General features: G+C 32.9%; 6 protein-coding genes across 7 annotated transcripts; 3 read left to right on the forward strand and 3 right to left on the reverse strand.

Annotated features, from left to right (window-relative positions):
- Positions 1-389: 389 nt before the first annotated feature.
- On the reverse strand, positions 390-5,383 carry LOC122404428 (exportin-2). 2 transcript variants are annotated; one of them, XM_043408375.1, is made up of 16 exons: positions 5,270-5,383; positions 4,672-4,817; positions 4,262-4,600; positions 4,080-4,187; positions 3,907-3,999; positions 3,664-3,831; positions 3,468-3,597; positions 3,210-3,373; positions 2,807-2,996; positions 2,536-2,734; positions 2,196-2,456; positions 2,020-2,111; positions 1,645-1,948; positions 1,404-1,571; positions 1,024-1,334; positions 390-946 (listed from the first exon to the last, which is right to left on the reverse strand). In XM_043408375.1, the coding sequence occupies exons 1-16, from the start codon at positions 5,352-5,354 to the stop codon at positions 801-803; spliced, it is 2,904 nt and encodes a 967-aa protein (XP_043264310.1). In that variant the 5' UTR covers positions 5,355-5,383; the 3' UTR covers positions 390-800. The 2 variants fall into 2 exon arrangements, with proteins under 2 accessions (XP_043264310.1, XP_043264311.1); XM_043408376.1 differs by having other exon boundaries at positions 1,012-1,334.
- A 3,653-nt stretch (positions 5,384-9,036) lies between these two features.
- LOC122404132 (ras-like GTP-binding protein RhoL) lies at positions 9,037-15,676 on the forward strand. Its single transcript, XM_043408049.1, has 6 exons — positions 9,037-9,264; positions 14,049-14,178; positions 14,389-14,518; positions 14,738-14,852; positions 14,926-15,043; positions 15,181-15,676. The coding sequence occupies exons 2-6, from the start codon at positions 14,160-14,162 to the stop codon at positions 15,378-15,380; spliced, it is 582 nt and encodes a 193-aa protein (XP_043263984.1). The 5' UTR covers positions 9,037-9,264; positions 14,049-14,159; the 3' UTR covers positions 15,381-15,676.
- On the reverse strand, positions 14,531-16,893 carry LOC122404141 (nuclear cap-binding protein subunit 2). The gene is made up of 4 exons (XM_043408063.1): positions 16,749-16,893; positions 16,234-16,554; positions 15,704-15,846; positions 14,531-14,663 (listed from the first exon to the last, which is right to left on the reverse strand). Exons 1-3 carry the CDS (start codon positions 16,821-16,823, stop codon positions 15,742-15,744), a joined length of 501 nt encoding a protein of 166 aa, XP_043263998.1. The 5' UTR covers positions 16,824-16,893; the 3' UTR covers positions 14,531-14,663; positions 15,704-15,741.
- A 294-nt stretch (positions 16,894-17,187) lies between these two features.
- Positions 17,188-18,054, forward strand: LOC122400507. The gene has a single exon (XM_043402031.1). The coding sequence runs from the start codon at positions 17,188-17,190 to the stop codon at positions 18,052-18,054; it is 867 nt and encodes a 288-aa protein (XP_043257966.1).
- Positions 18,055-18,205: 151 nt separating this feature from the next.
- On the forward strand, positions 18,206-19,288 carry LOC122401086 (small nuclear ribonucleoprotein-associated protein B). Its single transcript, XM_043403025.1, has 3 exons — positions 18,206-18,340; positions 18,469-19,003; positions 19,114-19,288. Exons 1-3 carry the CDS (start codon positions 18,338-18,340, stop codon positions 19,227-19,229), a joined length of 654 nt encoding a protein of 217 aa, XP_043258960.1. The 5' UTR covers positions 18,206-18,337; the 3' UTR covers positions 19,230-19,288.
- A 2,235-nt stretch (positions 19,289-21,523) lies between these two features.
- On the reverse strand, positions 21,524-26,134 carry LOC122400310 (BRCA2-interacting transcriptional repressor EMSY). The gene is made up of 12 exons (XM_043401706.1): positions 25,946-26,134; positions 24,817-24,991; positions 24,551-24,729; positions 24,277-24,386; positions 24,065-24,190; positions 23,826-23,988; positions 23,504-23,749; positions 23,265-23,405; positions 23,048-23,187; positions 22,619-22,750; positions 22,369-22,542; positions 21,524-22,117 (listed from the first exon to the last, which is right to left on the reverse strand). The coding sequence occupies exons 1-12, from the start codon at positions 26,007-26,009 to the stop codon at positions 21,875-21,877; spliced, it is 1,893 nt and encodes a 630-aa protein (XP_043257641.1). The 5' UTR covers positions 26,010-26,134; the 3' UTR covers positions 21,524-21,874.
- Between the last annotated feature and the right edge of the window lie 1,081 nt (positions 26,135-27,215).

Consider the following 27,215-nt stretch of genomic DNA (forward strand, 5'->3'; position numbering starts at 1 on the left):
TCATAGAAACCGTTACATAATTCCTAGGGATGTACGTTTTAACTGAAACTCGGATCTCGGATACGCAGTGTCCTGGGAATAACGAGACTAGGGACATTATAACGTTTTTGTTCAACAATAACGATCGTATATTTTTTCGACAAATTATTACTTTTACTTAGGCAGTTTAATGTAATTCCGACTTCTCCATAATTATATGAGATTCTTACGAATACTAAAGCTATAGATAAGGGGAAATAACAGAGGAACTAGTTTATTTGAAATACAAAATGCGATTAAACTTTTTGTCTAATAATTATTATAAAAAAGAGTAGGCTCAAATATTGTACATTTAAAATTAATTTCTTCGCAGGCCATCGGACAATACGATATCATTTCAGTAGACATATTCACATATTCGTTAAATTAAAAAACCAGCTAATATAAAGAGGCGCGGTGTCTCGTATTTGTTATTGTAAAAATTCTAAATTTATTTAAATTCCTCGGGAATGTTTCATGTACATATAAGACGTCGCGACCGGTCGTTTAAATGCTTTTTGTGTTATCACATTTAGCTCTCACGTTTTATCGGAGTCACAGACTCCAAACAGTATCATATAAAAATGATAAATATTTGTTGAAATATTCAAAGTTATATGATAGGCAAGCGATACGATATTCAGTCTTCACGGCGTTTGTAATATAAATATCGCTAAAATGAACATTTTTCGCCTCTTTGTTTACAGTTTATTCAGTTCAATATTATTTATCTTCCGAGCAATTAGGTGAATTTTTAATCTATCTCGAATGTCTAGCTCGTATTATGCAACAGTAATGCCAGCCGTTTGGAGGTAGTTTCTTAGGTGGTTCGCGTTGGGCTCCGGGATTTGACCAAGAAGGTTAGGCAACTGTCCTGGTGACAATCTTCCTAGTCCTTGCGCCAAATGTAAACGCACGTCACCAATAGCTATTTCATTAAAACGTAACTGTAAAGTAAGATGCAACTGAACGAATATAATAAAATACGCGTACTTGCGGCCTTACCTTCTAATGGATCCTTCGGAGCATTTTTTGCATAGATCAATTGACTATATCCTACTTGGTATCCGGGCGTATCATCAATCTCTGGGAATATATTGTCTTCCGGTACGGTGCTCTGATCTTGCGGGAGTTCGAAGAATTCAATTAATGTTGCTAATAAACGCGGATAATATGAGTTGTACGGACTTTCTAACATTGCTGGGCAATCGATCAATAAATTTGAAATCCCGATTGCGGTTACTTTTTTCTCAATGTCGCCCGATACCTTTTGCAAATCTGCTATTAATACACGTTCCATGACCATACCGAACATTCTGAAAAAGGAAAAGCAACAATTATCACTGTAAACTGAACTGAAAGTAACTGTGCTCAAAGTAACTTACTGAGGTTGTATTTGATCGATGATTGTAACCAGACTAGTTGAACCGTATCTAATAATATAGTACGCAAAAAATACGATCAAACCCTTTACAAACTTTGTCGTCTTCGATGATGAGAGTCTTTGAAAAAACAGTACAAAAATTTGTTTCATATATGGCTCCAATACATTCCTGAAAAAATTGGATCAGTGTCGATAAAAACGTTGGAGAGAAACGATGCACGATAGTAACATCTTACACTTACGGTGCAAAATGTTCAATGATACTTTGCAACAACAGGAAACCTTCGTGATCATTGACTTTCGAAGCGATCAGTTTCTGAAATACTCCTAACAGACCACTTATCTTTTCTTGCGCTACGATGTGACGTGCACCGTGACTAATAAACGCTCTCAATAATCGATTTAACGGGTGAATGTTGGCTGGACGTTCGAACAGCACGGACGATAGAAGACATGGAAACAATACTAAATACGGTTCCGGTACGTCCTGGGTCGTTCGTAACTCCAAAAGCAGAGCAAGAATTTGAAAAACATACGGCATAAACTCTGAAAGGAATTTGCCCGATTAAAGATCATAAAATTCAAGTTTAGATACTTATGTCAACAAAATATTTTACCTAAAACATCTTGCTGCAAAATCCCCTGGAAAATCGGGAACAATGCTTCCTCGAAAGACGCGACTGCCACTGGATTCGTTTTACAAACAATCCTGAAAACGTTATTAAAGATGTTACAGTCTTAGTACCGATGCAAATTTTTCTAGTTTTGTTCTCGTCAAATGTATAGTGCTTACTTGATCGACAGGCCAAAAATTTCGAAGAGATAATGATTGAAATTTGGACGACTAGGATTTCGGGATACGACGGCTAGTTTTTCTGTGAGCTTCGGCAGAAGGTCTGCTAAAAATGGTACGACAACCTCTTGCAAAGTACCAAAGCTTCTCATAATAGCTTTCATCACGTATTCGTTCTCTTCTGAACCAGGTATGTTCAAACACGCGAATAAACTCTTTAGTAAATTCGGTGCCAGTGGCGATAAATCGTTTCCTTTGACTCTGAAATAAAAATGTTACAATCGTGAATAAAATGTGTACAAAACAATTCCGATATCGATTAAAGTATTGACATTCTCACATAGGAAAATTATCTGGCCCCTTGATCGCTAGTATTTTTTCAATCGCACATGCAGCGTACGTATGAACGACAATATTCGTAGCGCCCAGGTGCCTAATTAATTGTGGTAAACTTCCAACTATCATTTCCCTTGGTAATATTGATCTGAAGGTCATAATAAATTTGATTGCATCTGCTTTAAGTACTGGGAACTCGTTTACTGAAATGCATTGTTAAAAATTAAGAGCTTAAAAAACGTTTCGAACATTTGTATGAAATTAATTTTGCGCACCATTCGGTTTGACCAATTCGGGTTCGATATGTTGCATCGCAAATTGTGGCAACGGGACTAGTTCGCTGGTCTGTGTGACGCCGTGTTTTTGCGTTTGAGCTTTGCTCGCACTACTAGTTACTAAATAAATTGCAGCATCTTTACTTCGCCAATTTTCGGTAGGTTTATCTTCGTAATTTTGTAACATTACCTGAAATCAATAGAATAAAAATACGATGATACACAGGATATTCTACGCAATTGAGAAAAACTATTTTCAGGCAAAAAAAAAATGTAAAAAGACGTAACTGCATCCCTTTTTCAAATGAAACTTTATAATCTTTATTGGACCATTCTATATATTTGTTTAATCTTCTAATAGTTATAACACATTAAAGTTTACTTTACCCCTATAAATTTGTACCTGTATGTACGCGCCAAAAATTTCCATTATTTTTGCTTCGAAAGACTTTGAAAGTACTTTAACCAAGTCACAGGCAGCGCGTCTCCTTGTGTCCACATCGCTGCCTTCGATATCACGTCTGATGTACTCTTCAGGATTGTCTTCGAATAACTCGTTATCCGATTCTGTTGATTAAATTATTTTTTACTATAAATCAACAATACTAAACGTTTGGAAGAACGTAAAACGTGTTTTATATATACCACTTTTAATAAATACCTCTAAATTCCATATTGGGTATTATCACTTTCTCGCAAATACTACTTAAAGTAGTCGGGTTATCAAATAGATGCCTGTATTGTACACGATCTGCCACTGTTACTAAGAATTGTAAAGCATTCGAAACTAACTGCAAAGGTACAGAACTTTGTTAGAAAAATTTTAATAAATATGCACTTATATTCGATCCACATACAGAATCATATTTCGGTTGTTGTCCGGTAGATGTTAACAAATTCCACACAGCAGTTACAAACAGCGACAGATACGATTGGAACTCCTCGTCATATTTCTGAGCGTAAAGACCAATATTATCACAGACTTGTGACTTTAATTGTTCAATAACTCCCGCTTCTTCATTGTCCTATACATACATAAAGTAATGTAATGAATATTGCTATAGAGATAAACGTAAAAAGAAATTAATATGTAACAGTACTATAGATTGTAGAAAAGGAACATTTGTGTTTAACAATGTGTGCAAATTCTTCATCCAAACATCCATATTGTCCTCAAAAAATTCCGGTAAGTCCTAAAAATAAAATAAGTATTATTTATTTAGATTTAGAAAATGGTATTTATTACGATTGGAACATCGCTTATTTTACTCACTTGAAAGTTAAGAGAATAGAAAACTTTACAAAGTATAACCAGTGAACTGTACACAACTTTCAATGCATCTACATTGTGCGCATGTACTTCCGTTAAATTCATAGTAGCCTAAAACACAATATTCAATATTCGAAGAATTATATTCTACAACTCTATTGCAGATTCAATAACAATATACTTACGACAAAGAGATCCGTTAAAGGCTTGGCAAATTGATCTAGCACAAATTTTATTTCCGTCCATAGAATCTCACTTTTAAACTCGTATCTATATCTCTTGAATAAAGAATGTGCAGTATGTAAAACGCCGTTGATAACATGAAAATCCCCGGTATTGAATTTCTCGACCATTTGGTCTATAAGCTCTGGCCATTTATTTGGAAAATCGTATTTGCCAATAATTGATACAGCATCGGATAGCTGTTTCTGGATAGAATCGGGGGAATGCAACATCAAATTAATGATCAACTTTTTTATAGCTTCTCTATCTTGCGTGTGTATACGATCCACGGAATCTTCTTCCTGTTGAATGTAAACACGTAAAAAAAGCAGATCTTATCAATGTTATATTAACGGGCAAAATAAATAATTACCACTTTCCAATTGCGTTTGACATAATTTTTAAATGCAACTGCACCGGCGATTCTAATCGTTATATTGATTTCAGACTTGTCCACCAGGTGCAACAGAAGCAACGGATAGTTTTGATTCACTTCAACAGATTCTAAAAACTTCTCGGCTATAGAGTACAAAAACAGAAATAATGCACGAAAGAAACACTTTAGATGTTTGTAACAAGACCTATCCATAAGCCTCTTTTCTCAATCTTTTAATTTATTACAGTACTGCAATACATCCATTAACCCTTTTACGCTTATGATCATCAAAATATGATGTAATAACTCATACAATATCTCCAATTATGACACCGTTCATGGATTAACAGAGGCAGTTAAATTAACGAAAAAAAATATTAAGCAAAGTGAAAACTTGTTGATACCTACATGCTATCAGATTTTTTTCTAAACGTAGATCTGTTTAATCGTAAATTGTGAACATACGTTATAAATGAAAAACAATTCAACCGTAATATTTTGCGTGTAATCGAGAAAACTAACTTGTTCGCAGTTGCGTAAAAAGCTCAACGATTCTTCCTTTTAAAATATTGATGGTAAAGAGGTTAATATTCACCTGGTCGTCTGACATTTATATCTGGGCTAAGTGTATGCTTTAGATATTCGCTGAGCGTGAGCAAATTATCATCTGTGAGTTCCATGTCAGCTTATTCTAAAAATATCGAATTCCTTTGACTCAAAAAAATACTGAATCTTTGAAAAATAATTTTCAAATACGCAATACACCGGCTCCCGATACATTCAATTTTCCAACCAACAACCGTCGCCGGGCGACACTGGCTGGCGCTCTCTGCAACAGTTTACGCGGGAAGATTTTTTTGCAAAAATAAATTAAGCGGACGATGCAACAGTTACAAAACACCTACATATTATTTATAACCAGTTTACATTGAACTCATAATACATAATCATAAACATAAATTATTTGTAACAATTGTTGAGCACCGCTTTCTTCTGTTTTATTTTGTTCTCCAGTTTTTTTAACATACGTTGGGTAGACTTAATTTTGTGCAGTATATTAATGTTATTATTTACCCTGCAAATAAAATTGAAAACAAACAATTACCGAAATAAGTCTTTACATTGTAAGAACAAAATATTATAATATCGTTGCACCAACATTATGTCGCGCAACAAGATATTAATTGTTAACATATCTCCCGTGTCTCCGTCAGAGTTCAAACAAATCGAATAGTGTTCCATTTTTAAACTTTCCAATTCTTTCGACCGTATAAACAGTTCGTCTTGTATTTTGGCGTATTCCTTTTGGTATTGTTCTATATTTCCCGATAAATTTTGAACCGACTATAAAATAGATATTTTGTCAGTAATTTTTTAAAAATAATCAAAACAATATCCTTGCAAATATGACATATATGTTATCAAGCTTACATATTGCACGTGTGCATCGACAAAATTATCCTTGTAATCCGCACATTTGATTTGAAAGTTTCTCCTAAAAAATTATACAATTCCACAATCAGAAATATATTCGAAAATGAATGTACAAATTTTAATTCTATTTACAAATGGCAACATTTGTATATACAAAAATAGTGTAATTTAAAATATTCATTAAAAAACGGAAAGAACCATTGTCCGGAGGAAAATTCTGCTCTTTCTAATTTTAAACTTCTCAATTCCTGTTGCTTGAATTTAGATAGTTTTGTTAATTTGGAAATTGCTTCTCTAATATGGGCCTCTTTCTTTTGCAATTCACGATATTTAATTTGTCCCGCCCATATATTCATCGATAAAACAGAAAAATGTGATTCCAAGTAATATCGATTTCTTTTATATTTGTTAATCGAATCCTTCAGTTCCATAAGCTTGAAGAATCATTTATTTATAAAAATCATTGCTTATCCATTCTATTTATATATTTTATATATATGGTAATAAATCGAACATCGATCCTAAATGAAATTATTACTTGTTTAATTAAAACATTAATTCGATCCACTTTATTGTTGGATTCTCTGTACAATTCTTCCTCGTTTTCGCCCGAAAATTCAGCCACTGTTTCTTTTTTGTTTGCTAATAAATGTTGCATTCTGTTATTGTTAAAGAGCATTTGCGACTTTCGAGTCTTAAAAATTAAAAAATTTATTAGAAAGATGCTCGACTCGAAAAAATTACACATGGTGCGACCTCTCGCGGGGCCTTGAGAAATTAAATACTGTAAACACTAAACAATTTCGTTTTGAAAGGTGTAATTGTTTTATAATTCATTCAAATGCAAAATATTGTAGGTATTTTTACACATGGCTTTGTAACAAAAAAATAGTACATTGAACCATAACCGACTCTATAATGAGAATAATTATAGACTAACAACATTGTAACTCTGTGTTCTATGACTTACTGTTTTATGGACTGTGGAGCCATGCTAAGCGAGCTACGAGAGTTTGATTTTATTGTTTCTCGTTCAGCATTATTAATTTACTTAGAAATAAATGTTCTACTAAATGAAATAGCAAATAATATACCTTTAAGTATAATATTCGTACGTTTTGTAGGACGTATTCCTCCTGTTATTGCTTTAAACAAAGCACAATAAGTAAGAGGTTGCTAATGGGGGTCCGGTCAATAATGGGGTTACCTTACGCCAAATTTTTGGTTCAAGTTGTCTCTAGATACCTTTATGCGTTTACTGTTGGCTATTAATATACAATTTAATTAAACAGAAGTTCAAGTAAAACCACGTTTCTGCGTATAGTTTATAAAAAGCGTACGGTTGACAGTGTTGAAACGATGCAAATCATGGCATTGTACCAAACACGTCGAACAATCGAATTATGTTTAGCCGTATGTTCGTTAATTAATACGAATGCGTCATCAAGCGAGTACCATTTACGGACATGAAACTATCATTCCCGATTCGGGACCAGGATTAATTTATATAAACAATGAATTTGTACATCTAAGTTGAAACTAAAATTATTGTACTTATTATTGTACATAAAAAATAATTTGTTTCCAAAACAGCTTGTTTATCGGATCAAAATTCAATAGAATAGGAGCATTATTGTTCGAAAAATGTAAGCTGGTAACAAACAGTATCAAAGCATATTCAAACTAAAAAAACGCAACTACATCGAGATACAAGATTTGTAATAGTCAATACTACTATCGCGTATTTGATGACGACTTGAACAGTTCTTGTTTTCTTAAATCATAATAAACGTTCCGTCCATCAGGATCACCCAAATTAAATTTCCTTGTATCGCTAAAAATGACTATACCTATTTTCTCATGCAATAAACGTGTCTACGGTCAAACCTCAACCGTGTTGCTTTATACCGTTCCGTTAAAGGAAGCCGTTGCTTCGATTTCCTGCGTTTTATGTGTTTACATTTTTATAAAATGCGACGCACGTTTCGTAAACTTATTTACACTTGCGTTTCTTCGGCGATTTGTTTTGCAGTTCTCTTGGAATTCGACCTGCATATACAGGGTGTCTCACCCGATTTTGACATCTTGATTTTCTCGCTATTGTTACTCGTAACAAAAAATGTTTCAGCGGAGGCTTGAATGGTATCGAGTGGAGCATATTCCGATGTTATTAGTTTTTTCGTGAGTGGACGCGTAAAGGTCATATAAAGGTCAACTTTGTTTTTTTTAAATGGAATGAGGTATTTTTTAATACATCGATCGATTCAGCTGGACAATCGTTATAAAAAAGTACTAACTATGTAACGTCGAAATATTAGTAGTTCAGGGGATATTTAAATTTAAATAATTCTAAAACACCATTACTGTTGTACTAGCCTAACGTTGGTAAACAGAGCCAACGTCGTAGTGCGGTAGTTATGATGCCTTAAGAATTTAAATAATTTAAATTGAAATATCCCCTGAACTACTAACTTTTCGACGTTACATAGTTAGTACTTTTTTATAACGATTGTCCAGCTGAATCGATCGATGTATTAAAAAATACCTCGTTCCATTTAAAAAAACAAAATTGACCTTTATATGACCTTTACTAATAAAAAAACTAATAACATCAGAATATGCTCCACTCGATACCATTCAAGCCTCCGCTGAAACATTTTTTGTTACGAGTAACAATAGCGAGAAAATCAAGATGTCAAAATCGGGTGAGACACCCTGTAGTTCGAGGTTTCACGGTACTTTTAACTTTCTGCATTTTAGATTTTCTCGTAGATTAGATACGACATAACGATTCCTATTTAATAATCACGCGATATCGTCGATTCTTGTTTGAATGTTCTATACGCGAGCGTTCAAATATTTTCGTGCACGAGCGTGTGTATCTTCGTTAGGGTACGCGTCTAGTGTAATTGACGTTCCGATGAACGTTTAAAACGCGTCGGCGGTGTTTCGTAGTCGTCGAGTAGCTGTCGCGAGAAGTGCATCTACGTAGCTTTCCCGTTAACCGCTCGCCGGGATCTGATAGAATTTCAATTAGCCAGTGTGTCTAAAATCGTGCACGGAACGGAACACTTTTCACGCATCGATCTAATAGGCGAAACATGTGCTTCGATGACTACGATTATATTTTTCCCAGCGAATGCTTTATAATTCACAGTGAGTCACAGATAACTTGTCTTTTATAACTATTCTACTACACGTCTGTTTCTTTGGTCGTGACAGTATATACCTGTGAAATATTGTGTAAAAGGTGTGATCATCGTTTTGTAACGGAGTTGAATAATATTTAAAAAGGAAACAATTCTTTAATCCAGTGCTGGAGCAACGAGGATCACTATAATATATAAACTGGATATTATTAATAGTGTTATTCCCACTATTCGCCTGTATATTTTGAATCGAGAGTAACATTTGTAAAAAAATTATTTCACTGTTTTAAATCAAATTAACATATAAATCGGTATGTTATTAACTGTATTAAAAAAGAAACTATATGTTGGGATATATTATTTTAATACAGAACTTAAATATTTCTTTCCAGTTATAAGAAAAAAACATTATATAAATATTTATCGTGTTGCTCACACCTTCTCGGGTTTTTGATTATCTTATCATCTCTTATCAGCGTATCATTTATAATACACTCGCTATTGTCTCGAAAAGCACGTATCTCCTCGTGCCAATTTCGTACAAAATAAATTAACGGTGTCCTTATAATTTTGAAACATTCTTTGGTTGTTTCGACGCTATTTCTAGATATTTTTAAATGTGTTGGCGCCTACATGCGTTCACGCGTTGAAAATATGGAAAAATCATCGGAGATAAGTTTGTTTGTCTAATTAGCATAATCGATTACACGACTACCGCAAGGAAACCTTGAAACGGTTGTTCAAACAAACGAAGCATAAGGATGCGTACGTTGAAAATGAAAATTATTATTATAAGATATATGTTAATATTCTATTTTACGACGTCATTTATTTTTCATTCATCGCCCACGTTATTGTTCATTGTTTACGCAACTGGCGTGGTTAAATTGCGATTCGCGCGATCGACTGTACCTCGTACTTTTTTAATTACGCGTTTCTGAAGGCCAATACGAGCACACAGGTTCACGAGCATACTCAGATTATGTCATCGCTACTTTACTTGCGTGTCTGTAACCTATTTACGTAAAAGTAGCGTTGTACAAATCTTCGAAGCTTGAACCTTAACAATAGATTTACGGATAACGATTGCAAATACATTTATTAAAATCTGTCAAACGACAACGCCTATCTTCAAACAGAGAAACAAATTAGAGAAGGCGGTCTCGGTAAGATTTAATAATATCGAAAGAGGAAAGTGTTCGGCGGCGTACAAAATGAACAGTGTTACTTTCGTTTGCTTTTAAAATGTTCGTAACACTTTTACTTTAGAAGCCTTTTTCATATTTCCAACACGTAGACACATGTAACCGCTACTTTCGAAAAGCTATACCTGCTTAAAATAAAATTTTTATACCTCGGTACGAACTGAACGATTAAATTTACTTTAATAAAAGCCACCGTTGAAAATAAATTTATATTTTACGATCAGCGATCGAACGATCGTTACAGATTTATCTTTTATCGATATCGAATTACTGTAACGTATTTTCCACGCGTAATTCTACGAAGGCCATGCTGTGCACTGAAAGAATTAAAATGATTTGTTGGCAATGAAAAACCTTTATTTTCTGATTTAAAATTTCTTAAATTTTGATTTTTCATCAAATTTAATCTCGTTTCGTTATATGTGATCGTCTTCGGTTTGTTAAATACAACGAATCTAGAATTAATGTAGCGCAACGTATTCTCGAGAAAATGTATAATTAAAAAATGATAGGACCAGGTGTGGAATGCGGAAGGAAGGGCGTGGTTAGAATTATTTGATGCGTCGTGTGTTAAAGACACACCCTCGATCAACCTACGCGACTATCTATCTTTTCATCTCGTAATTTTATATTTTACGTATCGTCGATCTTTTTGTACTTTCGCCAGCGTCCACAGACCATCGGACATTTTGCTCCTCCGCGTGGAAAAATGACAATTCAGGGGTAAGACCACTGTAAAAAACTGAAATAAAGAGTTTTTTTTTTTTTATACACAGGGTGTTCGACCACCCCTGGGAAAAATTTTAATGGGAGGTTCTAAAAGCCAAAATAAGACGAAAATCGAGAATATCAATTCCTTGACTGAGGCTTCGTTAAAAAGTTATTAACAATTAAATTCAAAAATTTCAAATCGTTCTGGAAAAATTATTTTCGGCTACGGGGGTCAATTATAATCATTTTTGGTCATTACACATACCCCCGAATTGCTACCCACTTTCTAGAAAAAAATTCAAGAAAGTACTGAAATTTTTCGGAAAAATAGAGTGTTTCAAATCGCTCTAAAAAAATTATTCTCGGCTGCAGGGGTCAATTAAAAGCATTTTTGGTGAATAGACATACCCTTGAAATCCTATCCACTTTCTAGAAAAAAATTCGAGAAGGTGCTGAAATTTTTCGGTGAAAAAAAAATTTTTGATATCGTTCTAAAAAAATTATTCTCGGCTACGGGGGTCAATTACAATCATTTTTGGTCATTACACATATCCCCGAAATCGTACCCACTTTCTAGAAAAAAATTCGAGAAGATGTGAAATTTTTCGATGGAAAAAAAATGTTTCAAATCGCTCTAAAAAAATTATTCTCGGTTGCGGGGGTCAATTATAAACATTTTTGGTCATTACAAATATCCCCGAAATCTTATCCACTTTCTAGAAAAAAATTCGAGAAAGTCCTGAAATTTTTCGGAAAAATAGAGTGTTTCAAATCGTTCTAAAAAAATTATTCTCGGCTGCAGGGGTCAATTAAAAGCATTTTTGGTGAATAGACATACCCTCGAAATCCTATCCACTTTCTAGAAAAAAATTCGAGAAGGTGCTGAAATTTTTCGGGGAAAAAAAAATTTTTGATATCGTTCTAAAAAAATTATTCTCGGCTACGGGGGTCAATTACAATCATTTTTGGTCATTACACATATCCCCGAAATCGTACCCACTTTCTAGAAAAAAATTCGAGAAAGTCCTGAAATTTTTCGGAAAAATAGAGTGTTTCAAATCGTTCTAAAAAAATTATTCTCGGCTGCAGGGGTCAATTAAAAGCATTTTTGGTGAATAGACATACCCTCGAAATCCTATCCACTTTCTAGAAAAAAATTCGAGAAGGTGTTGAAATTTTTCGGTGAAAAAAAAATTTTTGATATCGCTCTAAAAAAATTATTCTCGGCTACGGGGGTCAATTACAATCATTTTTGGTCATTACACATATCCCCGAAATCGTACCCACTTTCTAGAACAAAATTCGAGAATGTACTCAAATTTTTCGGTGAAAAAAAAATTTTTGATATCGTTCTAAAAAAATTATTCTCTGCTGCGGGGGTCAATTATAATCATTTTTGGTCATTACACATACCCTCGAATTTCTACCCGCTTTCTAGAAAAAAAATCGAGAAGGTGCTGAAATTTTTCGGAAAAATAAAGTGTTTCAAATCGTTCTAAAAAAATTATTCTCGGCTACGGGGGTCAATTATAATCATTTTTGGTCATTACATATACCTCCGAAATCTTACCCATTTTCCAGAAAAAAATTCGAGAATGTGTGAAATTTATCGATGGAAAAAAAAATTTCAAATCGTTCTGGAAAAATTATTTTTAGTTACGGGGGTGAATTACAATCATTTTTGGTGAATAGACATACCCCCGAAATCTTGCGCATTTTCGAGAAAAAAATTCAGAACTGGCGAAACTGTAAACGTTAATAACTTTTTAACGAAGCCTCCATCAACAAATTGGTATTCTTGATTTTCGTCTTATTTTGGCCTCTAGAATCCTCCATTAAAATTTTTCCCAGGGTTGCCGAACACCCTGTATGTATAATAATATTTAATGTTATTAACCAGATCATTAAGTGTTAAAAAAAAAAAATATAAAAAACACGCCTCGGGAGAATGGCTCCAGCGTCGTCATTTTGCACTACTTTTTTTTTTTAACACTTAACGACATGGTTAATAACATTCTTGAATATTATTATCCTCTTTTCCACCAAAAAAAAGAAAAGAAGCTTTATTTCGGGTTTTTACAGTGGTTTTACCCCCTAAGGGGGTAGATATACTACTCCAGAACGCAATTTCTTGATTGTAATAAAATACAAAAAGATTTGTGGTAACGGAAAATTTATTCCATTATTTATTTTCAAGCAAAGGATGCTAAATGCCGAACAATCGCGAGAAGATAACAAAAGCCAAACAAACATTGCAATATTCTCAAGAAGTGTACGTTTTTCTAAAAAGTAGTAGCGTGTACAAACATAATTGACAGGAAAGTGCGATGATCTCAGTTTTATGAGGTCGAGTGGTTTCACAAATTAGGAAACATAATTCCATCATTTTAATTAAACAATTGCCCATCGTCGTAGTGCAGTGAATCAGACGGAAACCATTCTTCTGTGGTCGCAGTTTTAACCGCATTGATATAAATGACGATTAAAATTATTTCGAACACTTAGCATACTATCCTTATAAAGAATGCTTTGTTCTTTTTAAATAATTACTTTAGGAAAAAAAAAAACGTTCCAAGCTCTACGTCTAATATTTTATAAAATATAAACCCATGTATATTACTAACGTTCGACTCGGAATTCAATTTTTTGTAAATTAAATTCACCGTTAAACCCTATTGAACATTTATAGAAGGACGTTTATAAAATACAGTTAAAACGAAATATTATTGAAAGTAGTCAGTTAAACATACATATTTTACAAGTTGAATCGTAATAACGTTTGAATGGTTTCGTGTATGAGTGTATCTCAGACCCATGCACGCATATCAATGAGCCTTGTTGATAGGAACTATCGCACTCTTTTCTTCCTGTACAGTCGAATAATGTAGCGGATAATGGAGTTGGCCGGATTACAAATAGATAACTAGCATCGCTGATAATTAAAACTGGACTGGATTCGTAGACACAGGACATTTACTTCCTATACATGATGCGCAATAATAAGGGTAAATAAGAACAAACATTCTTTAAATTTAAATATACAGTAAACTCCCGCTTAATCGACCTCTATGGGACATGATCTTTGGTCGAATAAACGGATGATCAATTAATCCGAAATTATACACCAACATATTATAATTGTCAGTTGTTAATAGATGAATACTGAAAAATACATATTCCATGCAAAAGGAATAAAATTAATTTTTATTTTCCAGAAAATAGTAAGAGACAACCCCTGCACAGGCCAATAAAAATCACAACAATTGGCGATGGCACTGTCGGCAAAACGTGTATGCTAATCACATACACGACAAATGAATTTCCCTCAGAGTATGTGCCCACAGTGTAAGTACTAATCGGGGAACGTCGTTTACCTCTGAATGCAATGTTCTCAAGGCAAAGTAAACTGTGTTCGCTCTTAGGTTCCAGACTGCGATTTCTCTGAGACCAGTCAACTTTCTGTGCTTCGGTTAGGCGCGAGCTTGCATTTCTAAAACATTAAAAGAAATTCAATTAAAAGGTTTCTTTTTTTTTTTTTCAAATGTCTCAATCTGTTTTCCTTAGTTTCGATAACTATGCAGGAACCATATACGTAGACGGGCAAGAATACGATATGACTTTATGGGATACAGCCGGTCAGGAGGATTACGAGCGGATCAGGCCATTATCCTATCCAAATGTAAACAAAGTTCTTTCAAGTAATGGTTTCCAATCGATATTCTACTTAATTTATAATTAAATTTTATTTTCAGACCGACTGCTTCTTGATCTGCTTTTCAGTGAATTCTCGCAATTCTTTTGAGAATGTTGTAAACAAATGGTATCCAGAAATTAAGTACCACTGTCCAAACACGCCTATAGTACTCATTGGTAAGTATTTCCATTATTCATTTAAAAATAGTTCGAATTTACTTTTAATGGCTTTACACTTTCGAGGAACTATATTTTTAATAAATATTGTTCAAAAGTAACAATATAATGAATTCTTTTTTTTTTTCTTCTAATAGGTACGAAAGGAGACCTTAGAAACACAGAAAATGTAGATACAATTTCACTGAAAGATTGCAACAAGATGAGAAAAAAAGTTAAGGCTTACAAGTACATAGAATGTTCTGCTTTGAAACGCGACAATTTGGAAGACGTTTTTGTCGAAGCAATTCGTGCCGTACTAAGGAAACCATCGACTAAACTTTGTTGTACATTTTGAAGATTAAGTTACAAAGTAATATTTATAACTATCTGTAATAATTTTAATATTTAGAAGAAATATATCGTTCCAAAGACTACAATTTCTCATTATCTTATTTATATAAAAATTAAAAAATATTCTGTAAACGTGAGATGCTTTTTACATGATTATTTAAGTCAACGATACTCGGTGTTTACAGTTGTTATTTTGTATATACGAAACTAATGTAAATACCCAAAACGAAATATATACAACTTGTACCACGTTCATATTTGTCACAATTATTAATGCAAATATTTTATTAACGTTTAGAAATGTTATTATAATTTCCTTATACATACAAAATTGAACATAGGAAGTCAGTTACAGTTTCGAAATTTCAACGTCCGAACGCGCCATCTGAGATAGGCGTTACTTTTTGTTGTATTATTTTACCATAACCACCTCTTCCACTATCGAAGTCTGATCTATATTCGTCTCGTACCTGTAAAAATAGAATTTCGTTAATAATCATTTTAATGGTGATTTTGTTACATCGTATGCCCAGTGATAACAGATTTTCCTGTACTTTTAAAAATGCACCAATTAAGAGTCGAAATGTATCGTCTTTCCACGAGAAGAAGGCACAGCGTGTTTACATCCCCCACTCTTGCTGCAGTCTGCTGATTGGCTGTCACAGTCACTGCGACAGGAGTGGGGATGTAAACACACTGTGCCTTCTTCTCGTGGAAGAATGGTATCTAATGTTGTTTTTTATATTACTTTGAATGTAACACTTCAAGCACTTAAATTGCACCTCTACAAAATTACTTACGGGACAACCTAATATATCTCATACACTAAATGTACTAAAAAATCTAATATTACATACTTGTCCGCCGGTCTTTCCTCTTCCATATTGTCTACCTTCGATAAAGCCAGCGTCCCAATCTGTCCTGATTATTCTGTCATCCAGTCGTGTTCCATTGATGTATCGCATACAGTTTTCAGAATCTGCTCTTTGGTAATATTCAACAAAACAAAAACCGCAAGGAGTTTTCTTATATTTATCTAGACCCATTATAATTCTCCTGATATCACCACATTTTGAGAACAACTCGTATATTTGTTCCTCTGTTGTGTAAAAGGAAAGATTTCCAACATACAAAGTCGTGGAATTTCTTAGAAGTCTATCCTGCTCTGCTCTGGAACCCTAAAATGAAAATAAGTTATCCTAAGTACAAATGACATTTGATAACACGATGGTTTTGCATTAACGTGGACAAAATAAGCATTGAACGGTATTATTTTGATGAATGGTTGAAAGAACGTTGCTTTGGTTATAATATTGGGGCTTCATGTTTTAAGTCAATGGGAAATATTTTAATATTATATTATACAACGAACCTTGAAATGTTGGTCACGATACGAACTTAATTCGACAGAAGGTGAAGTCGATGGAACCACTTTTACTGCAGCCATGTTAATTATTCTTACAGAAATTTACGAAAATGTTTCCTACACGTAGGACCTTCCATATCAAACATTTCTAGATCGCCATAACAACAAAAGCGCCATCTATCAACGAGGAAAGAAGAACAAATAAATCAAGATGTTGTTCGAGTTGCCATTTTAACCTTTCGCGCTCCACTAGCGCCGTTACGGCAATGTTTCATAACACGAACACAACTTGGTTCAAATTTAATTTATAGTTACTTTTCCTAATGTTTACGATGGCGTCATGACGATGTTGAAAACAAAGAATTTAAAACTATGTCGTTCTGGTTTAAATTAAATTACGAACCCTGACTAAATTATATTGCATAACAGTAAAAATGTATTAAAAATGTGTAACGAATCACAAAAATCTGCAGTTTCCAAGCTATCGAAGACCGATTCTGATTCAGGTGTTAAAAAGAAATGTTACCAATTACTTTTCAGCTGCTTCAAAGATAGTCATAAAAAACGGTCTAAAGAAAACGTTGATTATGAACCTAAGGAATGTGATTACATTGTTGAGAAACTTATAGTAAAACGTGTACCCTTTATCTTCTTTACGATACCAGAAGATACTTTAGAGACAAAAATCGATGACTGTAGCAAGGATACTAAAGAACCTTTAACTAGTGTCTCAAAAACTCAATCACTTTCGTATTATACTGACAGATTAAATAGAAATAAATCTACGGAAATTCCTAATAAATATTTACACTCTGATGCGAACATGACTGCATTCCATGAAGAAAACAAAAGTACATTATCTACCAATTACGATACTAGGATTACCAAACTAAGAAATACTACGAGCAGCATGCATCCAAGTTTGAAAGAATGCAAAAGATCGTGGAAAGATACATATATGGATAAATTACAGGGCAGCGATCAAAGTAACAAAACATTTGTTGCTCAACCAGTCCAGGACATGTTTTATAATTTTACAAAATTTAGACAAAAAATTATGGATTCAAATCGATTGAACGTAGAAGATTATAATTTAAAGTATATGGATATAAAGTCACAGAGTAATGATAGACTGTTGCATAATCAGAAAATAGCTGCATACGAATCGAAACTTCTAGCCAAAAATATTCTGAACACTAATCAATCAAATAGAAAATTAAGATGGAAAATAATTGTAAAGCATTATAAACCTGAAACACTGCATTATTCTAAAGGTTCTCGAGAAGCTGATAACTATTTTAATACAAATTAATACAAGACGCACAAATGTTGCAGGCTGGTACTTAAGCAGAGGAGCAGGCAGTTTCTTTATGGAGTTATGGATTATGGTGCCGGTCTGCCGTCTAGTAACACTGCTCTAAACCAGTGCCATCTATTTACATAGATAGGTTATATGGGGTTATGTTATCGAACCGAACAGTTTGATTTGTTGTACCCGGTAAATAGTTGCTTTTTAATACTGCAATTGTTTACGAAAGCCTAACCAAATCATAATTATTTTCTGATTTTTACACGGTGAAAAAAAAACAATCAAAATGGTAAGTGATAAGCAATAACGCAAAGATATTTGTAAACCGTTTGGAGCTTATTGTTAATTGTTATAACCTAAGAAATCACAACTAAATAAACGTTGAAAAAATTGAAATTCTACTTATTTCTTTTACAGACGATCGGTAAGAACAATAAGATGCTGCAACACATAAATTACAGAGTCAGAATCATTTTACAAGATTCCAGGACCTTCATAGGCACATTCAAAGCTTTCGATAAGCATATGAACTTGATACTTGGTGATTGCGAAGAATTTCGTAAAATTAAACCAAAGAATACAAAGCAACCGGAGAGAGAAGACAAACGTGTATTAGGTTTTGTACTCTTAAGGGGGGAAAATATTGTTTCATTGACCGTGGAAGGACCTCCGCCACCGGAAGAAGGACTGCCCAGAGTACCTATTCCCGGTGCTGCGCCAGGACCTGGCATGGGTCGTGCAACTGGTCGTGGTATGCCTGCAAATGTTGCCGGAGTACCTGCCGGATTGCAAGGACCTGTTCGAGGTGTTGGTGGCCCGTCGCAGCAGATAATGACACCGGGAGCCAGGGGTCAAGTCTCTGCACCTCCGCAGATGCATCCTGGTGGCCCTCCACGTATGCCAGTTGGAGGCCCTCCACCAGGGATGATGGGTCCACCACCTGGGATGATGGGTAATTCAATTTACAAACACCATATTATTCTTTCTTTAACTCTTGCAGTCCAAAGCAAAATCAATGCTCAGATCCAGGAAGAAGTTGAAATTTCTTTTATTTGATTGCAGGTATGCCACCAGGAATGCCACCCATGGGGCGTGGAGGTCCACCAATGGGACCACCAGGAATGAGGGGTCCACCTCCTGGTATGATGCGGGGTGGGCCACCTCCACGTCCATATTAATAATTTTTTAAATATATTACTGTATCTGATAATAATAAAAATCCCCTTTGTAATTCTAATATCTTTTATCTCATCCCTGTACACTCGTTTAAACATTAATTTAATAGATAGTAATGAAACAACAGGAGCAAGTGGAATTTCTGAATTTGAAACAGGATTTGTGCATAAGATGTTATTAGATACTAAACCATTATTATTTGCTAATTGAATACAAATATCTGATCAGCAAATAGCAAATGTGGAACAAGTAATCTACAGATGAAAGAATACTAAGAAAAGAAAGATGTTAAAGGCATAAAAATTTGATTTCATAAAACAGTTATAATAATAATTGGCAGTAACATAATTACATGTTTTTTGAGCAGTTTGTATAGGCAGTTTATTGTTTAGGAGACTATTGTAATTTTTTTCTTAAATCTAAGTTTTGTATCGAATATAATATTATATTCGATACAAAAAGAAAAAGTGGTTTTTTCTGTTTATAATAAATGTGTAGCTACACATTTATAGTCATTTAAAATTTTCTGTTTATGTACAATAGAGTAATCTAAAAACTTTAAAATAGGGTAAGTACAACTATTTAGAAATTTACAAGAAACAATTGCAATTCTTAGACATATAAATGTTACTTATTATTACCTGGCTTTTAGAAAATCCTATTTACATCTTACATATATTTACAGCAGTTTAATGATACAAAGCATGAGCAATTGTCAGAGACAGAAACAAATTTCTCCGCTTAGCGCTAAAAGTATCATATACAAAAAACTGTGACATTGTTAACAATATTTCATAACACATATAAAATTAGCAATGATATTTCAAAATATGTGAGAAACGATGCAATAATTTCGTAATAATTATTCTCCGAGAAAATATACAGTTTATTAATATTAAAGGTATCTTTGAGATCGCTGTCTTTTTCCTTCATTGTTTTCATAACTGTAATATTGTGTAGGTATGGAATGGTAAATTATAATACGTCATTGAACGTGTTTTCTTTTGTTATACAGAGTGAATCAAGAGAAACAAAACATCTGAATACCTTAATAGATTTTGAAGATACAAAAAAAATTTACGAAACTGAATTTACATAATTTTTTTTTACAATTTTTAACATCATTAAAATTATATTTTTGTTATTTATATAATGTAACTAGTATCGAGATAAATACAATCGAATGACATAATATGACCTTGAACATAGAAAGTTACAAATATGCCATAAAAATCTTATCTTCGTTCAGTTATTAACATTCGAGGACATTATTTTTAACAATTTTATGTAACTTTCTTTGTTCGAGTTGATATTATAATATAGTATTGAAATTAGCTACAATACAAACATATAGGTTCATAAAAAAATGCTGATGACCTTGAGACTGAGAAAAGTTATGTTCGCTATATTTACACAAAACTTTTAAAATTCTTATATATTTTTTTTTTGTATCTACAAATTGAATCGAAATGATTTTAGGTATTCTACTTTTTAAAATATATGTAAAGATATTAAGCTTGAAATCGGCATAATATTTTATATTACGAATGCAAAAAATATTATTAATAGCGGAGTTATATCGTTTAAAGTAAAATAAAATATTTTTTGGGTTGAAACGTGTAGCTAGAAAACACCTCCTGTATTGAAAAATATACTTAAAAGAAGGTTTAATACGATACTGTCAGTATCGATGTGTTAATTTTATTAAATGTTAAATTGCCAGTAAATTAAAACTGTTACGTTCGTAGGGTGACTGTAAATTTATCAGTCGTTACTTAATTATAAAATTTAATTTAATAGAAGAGGAAGCCATCCATTTTTTTCTGAAAGAATAGTTCTCCTGTTAAATTCAGTAATTCAGCGAATTTAATGATATGTACCACAAAAGGTTTTTATAAACAATTACAATTATCGATTTCGATATCACCATTTTGTCGAGTACTTCTCAAAATAAATAATACGCACTGAACAAAAGTATAGAAAAAACTTGTAAAAAAATATTTATGACATGAAGTACAGAAATTGTAGTTAAAAAACAATTTAAACGGTACAATAAATCATATAAATTATTTAGATCGTATAAAAATATAAACGATATTTCTTAATAATGAACAAGTAAATAATTACATAATAAAAACCATTAAACACAACTTCGTTAATGTTGAGTATATTATACGTACTCGTATTATGTAATTTAAAAGTACATATTCATTTCCTTTTAATTTCGTACAATTTGAATAAATTTTAATTGATTAATTAAAACTTCTGCATTCGCATATATTTCTGCACCCTTTTTTGTAAAAGATAAAACATCGATTCAACGTAGCAGTGATAACGAAAGAAAAATATATAAAATGTTCTTGACCAAATTACGGAGTTTTAATAAAGAATAAAATAATTCTTTATTTTTGGTCTACCGATGGAAGAAATATTTCAAATTTACTACATAAATGACAAGTTTACAGACACTGTTTAATTCTTCTTTGAGAAACTCGAGTTCCTTGGATGTATTTGAATTCGCGGAATATTTTTGCACATAAAATAATGTTATTAATTTACAAAATGTTTTCAAAGTAATAATGGAGTTAGTTGTTCCTGTTACATGTACTTTCTTAGTATAACAACATCGTAATATATTTTCACATTTTCAAACTGACCTTTGCATCTCATCTTTAACAGAATTAATTACAGCGTCGGTTTTTACAATTATCTCTTTATCTTGTACATGTAAATCACTATTACTTGGTTCTTTCGAAAGACAAGTGTGTGTATTTTGTATCACAGTCTTATATTCTGAGGTAAGAATATTAGATGATTCAAGAAGATGAGACAGAGCTTTGTTCTTCTCCAAAACATCCTGCCGAAGATTGAACATAATGGTATTACCGGACTGAAAAACATAAATCGTAGACTTTTACAATTATAATTGCTTTTGCAAAAATTTTCGTTACGTAGGAGAATATTCTATGGCTACAATGAAATATTGAAATGAAAGAATGAAAGATTTTAATGAAAATCGATCAAACATGTTTTTACAAGTTTTGCTCCCCATTTGCAGATTATACAAATGATTAAATAACATCCAATGGAAAGTTATTATTTTGAAAATCTAGTGATCTATGTATGAATAATAGTCGCTACCTTTACGTTGGACGTTACAGGTTCCGTATGAGATGAGTTTGTTGACGATAACATAGTTACAGCTTGATCTCCATTGTTAAGTGTAACATGATGCGGTAGGACATTGATAGAAGCACTATGTTGACTCGTGACACGTAAATTTTTCCCTCCCATAATTACTTTCCCCAACACTTCCTAAAATTTATAACATTCCTTGTACTTTATATTCAAAGTATAAAAAAATTTATTTATCGAATATTCGTTTACTTACCTTGCCTGCGTGAGAGAGAGTTACACCTTTGGTTTGACCCTTTTGTATAACGATCACGTTCGTTTTAGATGCTAACTTCGTATTAGAATGGTGAGATATATTTACACTTTTATTAGAATTTAGCGTGACACCCTGAAATATTAGAAATAAAATATTTCTAAATTCAATCTCGATATCAAAGTCGAGCAAATTTTATTTCTAAATAACGAATAAATGTTTTACATTTTTTGAAATACAATGTTTTAAAATTAACTTCCAGAGTTATTTGGAAAACAATCTATCTCGAAATAACATCGTCATTTCATTAAGTATTTCATATAAAAAATGATTTAATATATTTTCAATCGAACGATTTATTTGCCATTTTACGAAATAAATTTCGCCTAGGTCTACTTCATAGTTTACATTCACGGTTTTTTTTTATCGTACCATTTTGGCAGTGGTTTGATTATTGAACGTCGTAGGCAATTTTTTACAAGTCAGCGTTGTAGTTTGCTTAATTTGAGGTGGTCCTGGTCCATTTGATACAGTTGTACCAGGACAAACAGTCATCAGTCGATGTGAATTACCTAAAAACAATTAAAAAAATGGATGAGCTTGGTACAGATTCTGAATCGATCTGTCATCAAGTAGCAGTAACATTTACTTGAAGTAATGGTTTTAGTTATTGGGGATTTTACATTAGAATGTATCACTGGCACAACACGTTTTGTGTTGCTAACAGTCAAGTTTGTATTCTCAGTATTTGCTGCCTTCTCTAAATTATGGGCCGACGATATTTTTGAATCTGAAATAACGCAGGAAATTAAGCCAACTAGCAGAAATATATAAAATTGATAAAATATATTGCGTTTAATAGAAAACATAAAGGAAACCGTATCGTACTTAAACTATCTTGCGTGGATGTATCTTGCGCATCAGGTTGCAAGTTGCTTCCAGATACACACGACGCGTTACTGGACATCAGAATTGCTGGCCCAACTTTTGTGCTAAGTTTATTTTGGGCAGCAATTATTTTTCCTTTAGTTTTCGTAATACTTGCACTAACGGGGACCACAGCATTCATAACATTACCGGATGGAACTGCCAAATGATTATTGGCATTTTCTTGCACCACTGATTCCTTCGAATCTGAATTTAATATAATTAATTTAAATATATCATACTAAATGTATTACAAATGTATCAAAATTAAAGTTATAACAACCTGTGCATTCCCCGCAATTAACATTAAGCGGTATTATCGTAACATTTTGATGTTGTAACGAGTTCGTTGGCATTCGTGATAATTGAATAGTATTTTCGGGAGATCCTTTCTGCGTGGCGCCATGATTCAGCGTTCCTATCGAATTTGACGAAACTACCAAAACCTGTATCACATATTTTCTTAATAGTTTAGAACAAATTTAAGTAAACGATCCGTTGATTCTTATCGATTTACATTACCTTGTTTGGTGGTGCTGTTGGAAGCGGAGACGTTGGTTTACGTTTTTCAGGAATAGCACGTTTTTCGTTCACATCCAAATTATTGTTTTGCTTATTCGTTTCCTTGTTTTTATCCAATTCAGTGTCCTATAATATATTGCAAAAAATAAAACGACTAAAAAAAAAAAAATAAATAATATCCTTACAATGTACCATAAGTATATAACCGATACCTCGTTCGATACGCTCTGATCACTGAACTTGTCTTCATTAGGTGGAAGTTCATTATTGCTAAGTAATTTCTCTTGTACTTTCGTCTTCTCAGGAGATTCGCTTCTGATTGCTATTGAAACAGACACACGAGTAATTAATTTTTATCCCGTACATAGTACACAAAAAGAATGCCGTATTGTTAAATCTTCTTAACTTACAGTTCTATGGCTGTACACTATTTTAATAGACTAAAACCACACATTTACCAAAATAGATAATAGTTTTCCTTAAAACCTTTTGCATTCTCTGTTTTTTCAGGAACTGGAAGATTCCTTTTGTTTGCCACTGCAGTTGCAAGGGATATGCTATTTGCTAGCGTCGTAAAAGCAGATCGTGCCTTCAATCTTGGTAAAAGTGGAATAGTACGACGACCTTCGATAGTCCAATCTGTGCCAGTGTTTGGGCCATTTAATCTATGTTGTAACAAATTATTAATATTCAATCACAACGTCCGAGTTTTACTTTGAATATTATAATATATTTAGTATGCAATCGCTTACTGTTCAGCTATTGTTGCTAATTTCTCATCGTTTACCGCTCTTCGCACTTCCGCACGATGTCTTTCATTAGAAATATGCAGAACTTTAGCAAGTTCTTGTAATAATTTCTGTTTTTCATTAGTAAAAGGGCCTTGAGCACGTAAGACGGATACCATACTTCCATAAGCATCTAATTCTATATTAAATAAAACACATATTCGCTATATAAATAATACAGAATATAAATACACGCAATACTTTAATCTTTAATTGGTATTGTGAGGTATCGTTGCAACCCAGAGATTACATTTATTTTATTTGTAATTAATATTGTATTCTATCATTTTGAGTAATCAATTGTGTAAAATAAAGACAATTATAGAAGGAAATTGCTGATTTTTATTCTTCAATAACATATTTTGGGAGGTTTAAATGCCCTATGATACAAGTTACATTTTGAGAATATACAATTTTTAAAAATTCTAATAATGCTGTGAGCATTTGATTTATATTATAAATCCGCATAAATATTTTTTGGGAACTTAACAATTAGTCTTTTGGTTTGTTAAAACTAAACTTATTGTTTCTCTAATATTAATTGTTGGACATTACCTACAATCGACCATAATTTGTATTTAAAACAATATTATTGCCTGTACAAGAGCATTGCAATATATTCATCATTTTAACGAAGGATTTCTATTCTATTTCAAGGATATGTTTTATTAATTATTCATATTTCTAACAATTACTACAGGTCTGGAAAAATTCAGTCAACTTTTAAATTACAAGTCTAGATACATAAAAAAATTTGTGACTCTTAACGTAATGTTAGACAACATGTAACACAATCCACAGTAAAAAATCGCTAAGAATAAGAAAACGGTTTGTGATATTCTAATTACATTTAATAATAAATGGATACATATTCGATATCAATAAATATTAATATATTCATAAATTATGGTCGTCAAACACAGTTCTTCAGGTTTCCATTTTCTATTTTTCAATTATGTAAATCTCGTGTACTACGATACATAATACTTATTTTAAAATTGCGTTATATTCTCGACACATATAACTGTTTTGAGACTGTAAAAGACTGAACGTTACTAAAGTAAAAAAGCGATTGTTTGAAACTTAACCTTACCTAAACATCGTAAATATTTTCTGCATTCATCGCGAGTCATCGTTTCGTGTCTTAACGACCACATGGTTGCATATTTCGATCGCTATAATAAACGTGACAAAATCTGATCACTGTTTGTAAGCTTTTTCCACATTTTCGACGTTTCGTTGACAGTATGGTAAGTTGATGATGAAGTTGTCGTATAATTACTCTTATTGTAATTGTTTTTTATTGTAACGTTGGTACTACTACCAGCAAAGTTGATAGATGTTTTCATAGACTGGCTAACCTGAACCCTTTGCTCAAGATGGCGGATCGTATGTTGATGTTTTATACAGCGACTCTAGTACATACGAGCCATGCTAAATGAGAGACAATAAAGCTACGAGAATCCGATTTTCCACTGGAGGGACAGAGACACACAAATACCGTGTGCACTTTTTATTACGTTAGGTTTAATGCACAGTCTGCGCATGCTTGACACACTACCCTCGTCGCAACCAATGAGAAAGCAGCAAAGTTCAAAGGAGCGAAAGGCTTCTTTCGCTGGAAGCGTCTCTTTGTTTATTTTTATTTGGTAAGTATTTTTGAACAATACCTAGAAAATGTCCAAGGTATTCAAGGGCTTATATTCCCATTATTGTCCCAATTTGTCTATTCCATTGTCTATGAATACTACATTACTTATGTAACTTATGAACAGCAAATACTTAGCAAATCATTTGATATCATCACGTTACGAAATACATTCTGTATATGAATCTTTATTATTATTAACAACACGGAAAATATTGAGGAAACGTACGATTAAACGTGTTGTACGAGCGACACATTTTTACAAATATTGTATAATATTTCCAACTAAATATACTCTGCATGTATCAATACTTTTTCCCATTAAATGATAAGCGAATATCATAAAACTGGTGAATCGTCAGAATCAATATTTAAGCGTTTCGAAAGTGCTTGACAAACGTATTTGACCGGAACATTTAATACTTATATATATAAAATGATTGGAAGGTGCTCTACCGATCGTTGTTACAACAGTTCTAAGTCTGTTTTCCATCGAATGGACTAACGTAGAAGTAACATTTGGATCTATCGATTGTCATATTTATTTCTAAGTCGAGACTTTGCGGTCACATTTCTTGACTATTTTTACGATATGCTTCGAATCATTGTCTGATCAAGACTAAAGAAATACCTCGTAAATTCAATTTTAATACACTGTCTTTGAAATTTTCCTGTAAAATTTTACAGCCGAAACATGTCTGTTATATGAGGACCA

Source organism: Colletes gigas, unplaced genomic scaffold, assembly GCF_013123115.1.
Source record: "Colletes gigas isolate AHSC1104 unplaced genomic scaffold, ASM1312311v1 Colletes_gigas_Sc00002, whole genome shotgun sequence".
Classification (NCBI taxonomy): domain Eukaryota; kingdom Metazoa; phylum Arthropoda; class Insecta; order Hymenoptera; family Colletidae; genus Colletes; species Colletes gigas.